Source organism: Puccinia triticina, chromosome 2A, assembly GCF_026914185.1.
Source record: "Puccinia triticina chromosome 2A, complete sequence".
NCBI lineage: Eukaryota > Fungi > Basidiomycota > Pucciniomycetes > Pucciniales > Pucciniaceae > Puccinia > Puccinia triticina.
In genome coordinates, this window is record NC_070559.1 from 813,888 (window position 1) to 826,303 (window position 12,416).

Consider the following 12,416-nt stretch of genomic DNA (forward strand, 5'->3'; position numbering starts at 1 on the left):
ATCAAGATAGAATGCAACAATACTCCAGATGGAACTTCTCGATGGCGGGAGTGGATTCAACAGGAGGTTATTAACTCTTCAAACACTTCTGCTTTGAAACGGCAGCACAGACTCATGGGTTCATATTGATAATGGCTATCAGGCGATTGAAATTACGAAGAACCAAATTCCTCCGAGGGGTGATTATCCTCAGGGGTCCTTTCAAAGCAGCCTCACCGTCGAACCCTCGTTTCTTGATGAAGATGCAGCCCGGACTCGCGAGCAGTCAATAAGCCAGGACCACATGCCTTTTCTTTTCAACATACTCCTTGCCACGCTTCAAGCCACTGATTTAGTGTCAGAGCATCCGGCCGATGAGACTCTCGAGCCAGAGGAAGAAGACTACGGCCACACTTTGAACCCCGATGAAGAGAAAGGCTTGCACTTCGAAGAGTTTTTCCTCGAAGGCATCTCTGCAGTTAACATCCGGAAGCGCAAGGTACTATCCAAGCAATCCATACATCATTCGCTTCAATTGCAGCGTCAGGAAGAAACCGCTGATCACTTTTTTCGCATCTCCAGATAGCCTCAACAATTTGTTCCATGATTGCTTTTGGCAGGAATCCATCAAGCAATGGTTTGCAGCTGTTCAACAGCATTCGTTTCATGGCCGGTGGCGTGTCTGAGCGGATCAATGCATACTTGCACCTCATTGGTTTGACCTCATCCCGACAAACAGCAATTAGGGCCCTTGAGCGCATGTCTGTTCAGGCTTCACGCAATTTCAGGAACTCAATGGCAGTCACAGAAGGCTGGCCGCTTCGACCAAGTATCTGCATTGGCAATCTCGACAATGGCTCGTGGGGTTACATCGTTCAGCCCAACCGTTCACTGCTCCAATCGCTCGATCAGTCCCAATTGTCGCTTGCCTCATATTATCAAGCCCTTCGCCAAGTCCCCAAGTTAAAAATTCAACCTTATATGTTCCTACCCCAAAGAGCGGAGGAAGAACACTTCGTAGAGGTGATAAAAAGTCAAATAGCTCAAGTAATGGCTAAGTACATTGCTGAACCATCCGATCAGCAATCTTCGATCTCTGTCAATCCCCCTCCAATCGATCCCATCGACTGCACCCGACCTCAAATCCAGATGCTCAACCTCATAGATGCGTCCGATAATTCGCCAGAGGGAATTGCGGAGCTCCTCGAATTCGTCATCAGACAAACCGGCATCTCTTCGGAGGAATTCAGCTCTTTCCGGACGTGCCACGACGCTCGCTAACCAACTGGAAGATAACACCTCCGAAACCCCAGCGTGTCCATTAGAAACGTAACAATTACACCATACTGGCAATCGAATCGCCCTTCTATACCCTATCTCATCAATACTAGCATGTCAATCCCCACCCACATCCGCTAATGATCACTTGCAAACATGAAAGATCCAAAGTAGTTTGACTTTTTATACCCACCATATACATATATGTAACGAATGAATGCTAACAATAAGCACATATATCAAGAAAGATCTGACACGAAGCCAAAAATTACTCCACAACCTTTAGCTAGAAAGGAGTCCAAAAGCAGACTTATACGATATTAGTCTTATTTGTATTAGTAGTTGTTTTATTCATCAGCCCATGAATTACCGAAGGCCGCCTTTTCGACCTCAACAAATGATCCAGTTGAATTTCCTTTGAAGCCATTGGTAGTACATTTTGAAGTGGTATATCCACGGTCACACACGTATTGCTGAAAAGAAACATACCATCAGCGGGATTGAAACCTAGGGAGCCTTGCGCATCTTTTCTCGTTCAAATATGACTGAATCAAGACAAATCAAATACCTGAAGCAGAGGCTCTGCCGGGACCCGCTATAATCCAAGGTAAAAATATCGAGTCAATCATTGAGGTTGATCTGTTGAGATCGTCGAAAAAGCTTACCAGAGTTCTCAATTGGCTCGCAATCATCTGTCCTCTCTCCTCACCAATAGCAACGCGGAAAGCGAATTTCAAGTCGTTTCCGAGATTGCCTATTTGGAATCCCAGACTTTGGACTGAATTGTTCATTGTCAATTTTCAGCCACAGATTCCGTTTTTGAGCTTCTTTTTTGTCAAATTAATGGACCTCATGGATTGTGATTAATTGATTTGAATTACTCACCCGTCTTTGTGCAATAGGAGCCTGAAAAGAAGTAACAGAAATAGGGGGATCAATCTCAGAATCAAAAATCAGTAGCAATTCTTGGGTAGTTTGGCTTACGATCTACCGTTGACGCTTGGGCAGGGTGGCCTTTAAGCAAGGCATCAAGTGCAATACCGTAGACTCCAACGTCTCCCAAAATAAAACTGCATCACACGGGCGTGAGCACTAGGTTGATCATGAACTGACAGCTAGCATTTACTTACAAGTGGCCAGGGTTGTTGAGAATGCCACAAATTTCCTGGATCGAGATACGCGATGCTCCGATCAATTGTGAGGATGCCTGTTGGAGGAATAGTCAGTCCATCCAAATTTAGATGTGAAGCATCCGAGATTGCAACTGACATTAGGACCAACTTGTGGGGTGACTATTTCGTCAGTAGTGGTATAGATGATAGTAGTAGGAATGTGCGCGTATGCTGGGCTTTGCTTATCCTTGAGACTGTTTGCAGCTTTCATGTAATTCGAGCCCTAAAATGATTCAGCATCAAAAAACGAGGATATGGAATTTGTTAAGTTAGACGAACACCCAAGATGATGTAAATGAGGGAGATTTGCCATGGTCTGTTGTATAATTGAAGGCTGGCATCCACCACTAAGATTGGAAAGCGGGCAAAGGAGTATGGTCGAGGCAGTGCCTTTCATAGGTGGAGCCAGGGCCACATGTCCTGTGACAAGCTTTCGTGTAGATGGCCAAAATGCTGATTGTTTGACTTGTATAAGCTCCAACATTCAAAACTATTCGAGTTGAAAGCAGAGTCGAAACACCCACTCGATGCCCATTGAACCTAACGAAGACATTTACCCAAGCAGTCAAGATGCCTGATTCACCATGGCGTAGCTGGGTAAGCTCATAATCAACTGATTGCTTACGTTTGGACCACCTTGACTAAAGCTGACGATGTTGATTTTACCCCCGCTTGCGGTTGACTTGGGTGCGAGGAACTTGATTGCATAGGCAACAAACTCGGCAGCCAGTTGCATGTCACCAAGAGAATAGTCTGACAGATTGATCAACCCGCGCTCAACAAAACTGTTTTGGAAGCCAGCCTAACAACTTGGACGTACTTGGAATATTGACCCAGCACAAATCGAAACCTTGTGACGGCAGACCTTGGTAATATGGCGACTGCGTCCGTAAGACAAGAGAGACAGTTCAGATTCGCATATCTAGGAAAAGTTACCAAGCTTTGCGCACAGACTTATAAGCCTCACTGGCGTCGCCACCTGTGATGAAGCTGTCAGATTTTCCAACACAAATTCATACTTGAAGGATGTCAAAGCAGCGTGATTTTCCATACCTGTGCCGGGGACTAGCAGCACAATTCCTAGATAAACCATCGACGTGCCGTTAAACAAATCAACTTCACAAATTATATCTAGAATACAGTCACTGACCTCTTGCTCTGTTTTTTAGTCCCAAAGGGCATCCAATGCTTTTCTGATAAGACGCTTCTCCTTGACTCTGTTCAGAAATTACCTTGGTAGTCAGAAATCTTACGGAAGAGCTCTTCCCGCGGTCACTTACCCATGGTGCATCGCCCGAAGTTCGTCCCGGTAAAGAGCCGACTGGCTTGGCCCTCGCATTGTAATACTGATCCTTGCCTGATACAATTCCCATTTGGCTCTGTCGTTTCGCTAGGAAAGTTGGACGATCATTCCCAATGTCCCCTACTCGGATGGCAAAATATACAAATAAAATTCATCGATCAATATGTGCAAGGACATCGCTCATGATCCATGGCTCTGAAAGCTTCAACTCACTTGAGGAAACTAGTGAGATGAAAACTGAAAGGATTAAAATGGCAAAAAAAATTGCGGCGGAAGGAAGGTTTTGAAGCATCATCTTTTGTGAGCAATTGTTATTTCTAAAAGTTGAAGACCAGATAATTTCTCTATTTCAAAATACTGATTCTCAGGATAAATCGATGAGCATCAATTCGGTGACTCCCCGACCTTTTTATGTTCAACAAGCTACCTTCAGAGGAGCGAAGAGCATCGCGACTCGCGAGTGCCCCCTACCAGACTGGAATTCAAAGTTTTTTCAAGCTGGTTTGAATGATCATGAGTGAATGACAAAAGCAACGCTTGGCTAAAGTATAACACTGAGATTTACATGGTGATGATCCTCTGAGCAATCATTTCTGAATTTACCCTTTTTTTGGCGAATAAGCCGCCGGGATTTTGCTCTTGCAAAACTCAAAAAATAATTTGTTCTGGAGGTTCGCCTTCCATTCATAGGGAGAGTACACATCGTTAGAAATCATCCACAGCCGATTAATTTTAGTTTTGCACATGGCTGTGGAGGCCCAGCATGCGTAGTGTTGATAGGAGATTGAGCAGCAAAACAAGGATGACTTCTTAGTCACGGTAGGCTGTCAATCGTTAACTCGTGATACAAATTGATAATCACAGTGCTCGGCGTTGTATTGTTAAAAATTGAAATGTCGGGCAGAAATGGACGGCACTCAGCAATATCTCAATCAAATGGAAAACTGAATGTGTACAGCTTTGGTTTGCTACAAGAACATTCCTTCTCCGGGAGCTCTGTTTGTCTGGAGCAAAATATCGATCACATGGGGTACTCAGACGAAAGATGATCTGATGCGTTTGTGGTTGCTCCCATGGATACAGCAACAGGAGAGCATTTTTACTGCAGCCAGGTAAATACTCCCCGATATAAGTCTAAGGGCCTGTACCATGGGCCTCAATTTTGAAAAATTTCAATTTTTTTGCCCTGTACACAAAAATTGAAAACTAGCGGAGGGTTCAAATGTTGAAATTCTTCACATTTAGGCTCAAGCCTACATTTTGGCCAGGCTCAGTCTTTGTCCCAAGAAATTTTGAGGCAAATAAACTTGGAAAATTTCAATTTTCATGCCCCATGGTACAGGCCCTAAGTCTTTGGTATGTCCTGATAGGGTAAATGGCAACAATACATGTCATGTCTTTGGAACAAAAGAAGAGCAAGGAACCACCTGTTGTAAGCTATTGTGGGCCGCACAACAAATGATAAAACTTATTGCCCATTGTGTTTAGGACTTGACTTCAGTTGTTCCAATTATATGAGACTACCGTCACTATGGCATGTTATGTATTCAAGTTTGGGGATTGACCAGTTTAGGGCTCCACGAGCTTCAGATTTTCGGCGCGTGAGTGAGAACTTCGAGATAAATAAACACAAAAAAGTTTATCAATTTCATAGCACTGACGGGGCTATATCAGTCTCATCGAGCCCCCAGTAGGCATTTCAAGCCGCGCTCCTCGGTCCACAGTTGTCAGCGGTTTCCCGATGATCACCTCCATACCGAATAAACGACGAACAGACTAAAGCAAATGAAGGCGAAGCACGGGGCTTTATTCAAAACTGACGATTAAGCAAGACTGTTACAGTTCAAGCATACGCATCTTTCTCATGCTCGTCGATTGCGACTTCAAGCGCGTCGGTGGAAGTAGACGGCCAATAGAATGGGGACATGCGACCCGCAACTACCGAGCGTGATCATCTCCTTTTTCGCCATGTGCCCAACACCAGGAGCCTCTTATAGCATTAGGAGGTATTCCCACGTGGCTCCCGATGTAATCCAGCTTGCCTCCACTTCCTGGCGATGGGGTCCATAAATATGTAGACTCTAGAGTGAGTAGAGTCACCTATGAACTTTGATAGGTGAAGGATTGCAGCAATTAAGAATTCACCCAACGGGATTCCAAGCTGGTAATCTCCAGGGCCCCACGACATGCCCGAAAATCAAGAGGAACACCTGACTTGATCTTTTATCATGCCGACGGACCGGGGCCGGAGCTTTGGAAATTTGGTGCCGATGTTGCGCGCCGCACTGTGAAAAGCGCAAGGGCTGATGACGACAATGACCGCGTAATCGGCGATCGCAGACAAAACTGATTACGTAATATAGGCCCAGCCATGGCAGACGGACTTTACCAGACTTTACCCGCCAAAACTTGCAAGCCCATCTACAGCGAACCAGCGAACAGCCCAGCCAGTTGACGCACCAAAGATGTCTCTCGTCACCAAGGAAGAAGACTCCAAGTCCAGCCGGACAGAACCCCAGAACAATGGACTGACGAAGTCATTCGAATCGAGTGAGTGAACACCATCCTATTCGACCAGTATCGCTCGCTCGGATACCAGCTGACTTTCTCATTTTGTTGTAGATCTGCGTACCCATCTTGGCTTGTTATCCAAAGCCGTCGAGTTGTCTGAACCGAGATTCACGTATAGAGTCCTCAGGTGCTTGACAGCCACGAAAAAGAAATTTCAGGCCCCTGATTCTAATGCAGCCGAAGCGACCCTCAAGCTAATCATCGACATAGGATTGCCTTCTAGTAAGCCATTCCGCCAATCTGCGTCATCAAGCGCTTCTAATATGAATTAACCTTGAGCCGCTGCCTAAATCTTCCATCAGACTCCAAAATCAAGCCTTTGTTGTTACCCCATCTTCAATCTGTCACTCAAGCCGAATCTAGTGAGATGCAAATTGATCCTATTCCATCCTCCAACGCCAACGCCAAGCCGTCAAGTGCTGCTAATGGAGCCACCAAGCCTTCAAAAGATTCTCCACCTCTTCCCGATCCTTCCTCACAAGCCGAGCATGAAACCTACTTATCCCTACTGGTCCTGATCTTCTTGATCTCGCGTGGTGCACCAAATCGATCTGGATTCGAGTTGACCCATCGTTTGGTGACTGATTTCTTACCGCACCATAACCGACGATCACTCGACCCATTGGCGGCCAAGATATGGTTCTACCATGCTCGTTTTGCTGAGCTACTCCAGCAGGATGGCAGCCATCCCGGTCTTTGGGCGAACCTTAGATCCAGCTTGATGTCCGCCCATCGTACCGCCCGCTTGAGACGTGATGAGGATAGTGAGGCTACGCTCTTGAACCTCATCGTTCGCAATCTATTGGCACACGAGCTATGGGAACAGGCCGATCGATTGGTCAGCAAGACCGAGTTCCCCGACTTTGGAAAGACCGAAGCAAGTGTGGGTGCTGGTGGGATGGTACCTACTGGACAAGTGGCCCGTTGGCTTTACTATCTAGGTAAATATGCTACTGATTTGATGTCTCCTCGGTGCCATTACCATTACAGCGTTCTGATAGATCACATCTTTCATTATCTTCATTTTCAGGTCGCATTCGCACGATCCAGTTGAACTACACCGAGGCCCATACCCATCTTCAGCAAGCTATCCGCAGAGCTCCACCGGCACAGATTGCCCCTGGGTTTTGGCAAACCACTCACAAGTTGTTTGTCGTTGTTGAACTTTTGATGGGCGATATACCCGACCGCGCTTTGTTTAGAGGGCCAGTGTTGAAGAAATGTCTGCAACCGTATTTTGAAATCGTTCAAGGTGTGCACCCCTTTATTTTCAAAATCAGGCGTTAGTGTTTGCGGGGAAAATCGTTAACCATTTTTATGTTTTCTAGCTGTACGAGTCGGTGACATCACCAAATTCGAACAAGCCTTAAGTACTCATTCGAGCCGATTTTTAACCGATGCGACCTATACGTTGATCTTGAGACTGCGACATAACGTGATCAAGACCGCGTTACGAACGATTTCATTAGCTTACTCCAGAATCAAGTTGAAGGACGTCAGTTTGAAGTTAAAACTTGATAGCGAAGAAGATGCAGAGTATGTCGTTGCCAAGGCAATCAGGGACGGTGTTATCGAGGCTAGGTTGGACCGATCAGGCGGGTGGATGGTTAGTAAAGAAGTTAATGATATCTACTCTACCAGCGAACCTCAAGAAGCGTTCCACCAAAGAATCTGTAAGTTTCCTTCATTCTAAATCATGTAACACCATCAGCCATTCTCTTTTCGGATACTCAAGCGCTGACGTCTTGGTCTATCTTCTTTCCTTCCCAGCTTTCTGCTTGAAATTGCACAATGAAAGCTTGGAGGCGATGAGGTTTCCTTTGAACCAACATTCTAAGGAGCTAGCTTCCGCCGAAGCAGCACGAGAAAGAGAACGGGAATTGGCCTCCGAGATCTTAACCGGGGACGATGTTGATGGTGATGACGATGATCTTGGGGATGCCTTTTGATCGATTGGCTGTTTTAATCAGATGGATTCATATTACTCCCTCACTCGGTTCTGCTTCCTTCGCACCGTTAAAAAAACACACTCCTAAAACCATGATCAGCTCAATGTTAATCTCAATTTATCAATTCCCTCTTGTTTGTTAGCTTGTTTTTTGCCTTCTTCTCTCGTGATAGATGAAAGTGATTTTTTTCTCTATCCTTTTCGGCTCTCTGCCTTCTGGCAGCGGCCCTTGCAAGTATGTACTGAGCTCGCCGACGATGCTGCACAACCTCGCCATACCTCCCCTCCCGGTTGACAAGGCTGTATAACCTCGCCAAAGGAGAAGAATCCCGCCTTTCGCTGAGGCTGTACAACCATGTCGACTAGGAGGAATTCCTCTTGTTCGACAATGTTATAGTACTTCGTCGAGTAGCAGACCGGAGTCCTTCCTGACCCCTGCGCAGTGGTTACAGCCAGCAATGGGCCACTGCACTACACTAATGCTCTTGGACAATCACTGTTAGTGTAGCCATTTTATTGACTATCAAATTCATGTTATTTGTTATTGTGAATGATAATAAATGAAAAAAATGAATCCCAAAATCCATCCTAAATTTTAGTGGGCAGTGAAAAAACATCAGACACTGTTTTTTGTTGCCTGCAGTACAAATTTGCATTTTTTGATGTGTTTTCACTGCCTGCTAAAATTTAGGATGGATTTTGGAATTCATTTTTTTCATTTATTATCATTCACCTCACATGTCATTCTAATGATTCTGATTATTCATGATTTTTTGGAATAGTATTAAAGATTTTCCAAAATTGTCATTTAATAAGGGGGTTCACGATTGGATTTCACCAGCAACTTTTTATCACCTCACCAGTAGAGATGCGCACGCTGTGCAATTAAATTTTTTGCCTCACACCAGGAGGATTTTTTGCCGGCTGAGCAACGGAAACGTACTGGTGCCCATCACACCATGAACCTGGGCGGGTCAAGACCGGCCATCAATCTCACACACCTCAACTGATGAAAGGCTGATCATTGGGCCAACCAACACCCATACATGCACCCCACTCAATGACCAACCTGGCCATTGGGGGGATACATACTCCACTCAATGACTTTGGGTCATCAAGTGGATCACCTCTACCCAGTCATTGAGTGGGTACACACTCCATTCAATGACCCGATTGGGTCATCCATCCCGACTTGATGGCTGGACCAGGTCATCAAGTGGACAAATACACTCCACTCAATGGCTGGACCGGGTCATTGAGTGGATACACACTCCACTCAATGACCAAACCGGTCATTGAGTGCAAACTACTCGACTCAATGACCGGATTGGCCATCAAGTGGATAGCTACTCCACTCAATGACCGGATTGGCCATCCAGTGGATAACTACTCCAATCAATGACCAACCCGGTCATTGAGTGGATACACATTCCACTCAATGACTGGATTGGCCATCAAGTGGATACACACTCCACTCAATGAACGGATTGGCCATCAAGTGGATACACACTCCACTCAATGACCAGATCGGCCATTGAGTGGATAACTACTCCACTCAATGACCCGGTCCGGCCATTGAGTGGGCTACCCGCTCCACTCAATGACCCGGTCCGGCCATCAAGTGGATAACATTGGGTCATTGAGTGGAGTAGTTATCCACTCAATGGCAGATCTGGTCATTGAGTGGAGTGTGTATCCACTTGATGGCCAATCCTGTCATTGAGTGGAGTGTGTATCCACTTGATGGCTGATCCAGTCATCAAGTGGAGTAGTTATCCACTTGATGGCCAATCCGGTGTGAGAATGAAAGCAGGTTAGTTGGTTAAGAATGTCCGCTAACCGCCTCCTTCAAGAATATTGATGTCCGGGTTGTGTGATTGTCGGTAACTTGGCTCCGCACTGCTACTTTCCGCTAGCCTTCAGCGCTCCTCTACTGAGCCTGATCTATAGCGTAATAATCCGCAAGTGACTAAAGCTCCGCACTTCGTAAGCACAAGAATCTGCAAGTAACTCTCAAAGTAAAAGTAAGATCCCAACAATCTCCTAATAACTCTAGTACGTCCGTAGTTGTAAGTACAATGATGAGTAATCGTAAGATGATGTTTGGATAATAGGATAAGGTAAAGAAGAGAAAGAGAATCCGTCCCCCCGTCCTTCCCTCCACGCACGTTGCCGTTCCCACCCAGTCCCGCACTAGTCCTCCAGCTCCGCCCGCTTTCCCGCTCATCACTTTCCCAGACTCCGCTCCTCTCCGACGCTTGTCCTCCCACCGTCTTCTGTCTAGCCCCCGTCAGTCGTTCTCTTGCCACCACCTCCACCCCGGTCCCACCCGCTGGTGGAACCCGCTTCAGCTGTCGTGGTTCACCCGCTGACGCGCCGCTGCTACCAGCGGTGGGCAGATACGTTACCCATCTGGGTAACGCTGCCCGTAACGTAACTAATTACGTTATGTTATCGCCTAGTTACGGATAACTGGGGGAGCGAGTACGTTACCCAATTCAAATATGGGGGTAACACAGGACCAGTTACGATAACGGGTATCGTAACTGTACTAGTTATTTGTTATCCAGTGCCTTGAACAATGTGATATAGTCGGGTAAGCAGGGGTCAGTCTGGTGCCTGCTGCCTCTGCTGCGCTCCGCGCGTTCAATTCCCCACTTTGTCGCTCATTAATCAAGGTTTTTTGGACCCCGGTTCCCACCAGGACCATAAAAGCGCTGTATTTTAAGTTACGGGTATCGTAACGCACCAAATTTAAGTTACGGGTGCAGTAATCACCACACCGGTACGTTATTGGGGCTGTAAAAACTCGCATAGGAAATTTAGTTACAGTACGTTACTTTACTTGCATAGTGGGGTTACGTTATCCAAAACGAAGCAAGTTGGATATTCAAAAAAGTTACGGTATCCAAAATGACCACCGTAACGTACCGTAACGTATCTGCCCACCGCTGCTGCTACCAGTCCACGTGTGTAGTCCCGCCGCAGCCCAGCCCTGTCTTTTCCGCTCCGATCAGAATACCCGATCCAAAATCCGCAATCCGAAATCCGCGATCCGTGATCCGTGATCCGCAATCCGCAATCCGTGCATTCCAGTCCGCGCGTGACTTTCCGTAAGCTTTCTTAGCGTGCTTTCCTGACCTCATCCTCAGTGCTTATGTCACCGGAATGCACTCTGCCTGAGCGGCTTTGTGCATTCCCGCCCAAGCTATCCCCGCGTGGACATTCTACCGCGCTCGCCTATATAAATCACCACACCGGTCATTGAGTGGAGTAGTTTGCACTCAATGACCGGGTTGGTCATTGAGTGGAGTAGTTTGCACTCAATGACCGGGTTGGTCATTGAGTGGAGTGTGTATCCACTCAATGACCCGGTCCAGCCATTGAGTGGAGTGTATTTGTCCACTCAATGACCTGGTCCGGCCATCAAGTTGGGATGGATGAACCAGTTTGGTCATTGATGGTCATCAAGTCAAGTAGTTATCCACTCAATGACCGGCTAGTTCATCAAGTGCAATGACCGGCTAGGTCATCAAGTGGAGTGTGTGCAGTCAATAAACACTCCACTCGATGACCTGGGTTGGTCATCAAGTGGTGTTTGTGTGTGTCCAATCACCGGTGTTGGGGAAGAGTTGAGTGTGTACTCAACCCAATGACCTGTGTTGACCGGCTATCAGATGGAGTTCTGCATTCCAGGTGATGACTGGTATCAACCGGTCATCAGAAGGGGTGCCGTAAAATTTTGCTGGTACCTGTTGGGTGACCAGCAAAGTTTTATCACTTCTGGTGGTAATTTTATGGCCCAAATTTGCACCATCAAGCAACATTTTATGGGGCCACCAGCAACCAAAAATCCAATTGTGAACCCCCCTAATGAAAGAGAATTTATAAATTTTTGAGTTTTCCAAAAACATTTTATTTTGTTATATTCATTCTTCTACAGTAATTTCACACATCCATTTTCCAATCCTCATGACTTCACGTCTGTTGGTTGGGCTTCGGGAATGAGCTTTTGGGGGTTTGGATATTTCTGTCAAGGTACTGTACATGCCAAAGTTCACGGCATGTTGATTGGCTTGATGGTTTGAGAGTATCTGTGCTCAATGAATTCATACACATTTTTTTGACTTACAGTTATGGTGTTCAAAGTTGGTTTGCACAATTT

General features: G+C 46.1%; 2 protein-coding genes across 2 annotated transcripts; one reads left to right on the forward strand and one right to left on the reverse strand.

The window, feature by feature from the left end:
* Window positions 1-1,604: 1,604 nt before the first annotated feature.
* PtA15_2A94 (uncharacterized protein) lies at window positions 1,605-3,802 on the reverse strand (the record flags this gene model as incomplete). The annotated part of the gene is made up of 13 exons (XM_053167023.1): window positions 1,605-1,730; window positions 1,826-1,852; window positions 1,923-2,035; window positions 2,143-2,163; window positions 2,242-2,327; window positions 2,388-2,464; window positions 2,527-2,652; window positions 3,055-3,182; window positions 3,250-3,310; window positions 3,380-3,408; window positions 3,483-3,509; window positions 3,580-3,646; window positions 3,710-3,802. The coding sequence occupies 13 exons, from the start codon at window positions 3,800-3,802 to the stop codon at window positions 1,605-1,607; spliced, it is 981 nt and encodes a 326-aa protein (XP_053017337.1).
* Window positions 3,803-6,197: 2,395 nt separating this feature from the next.
* On the forward strand, window positions 6,198-7,926 carry PtA15_2A95 (uncharacterized protein; the record flags this gene model as incomplete). Its single annotated transcript, XM_053167029.1, has 7 exons — window positions 6,198-6,282; window positions 6,355-6,525; window positions 6,606-7,244; window positions 7,334-7,555; window positions 7,632-7,673; window positions 7,773-7,839; window positions 7,920-7,926. The coding sequence occupies 7 exons, from the start codon at window positions 6,198-6,200 to the stop codon at window positions 7,924-7,926; spliced, it is 1,233 nt and encodes a 410-aa protein (XP_053017338.1).
* Window positions 7,927-12,416: the final 4,490 nt, after the last annotated feature.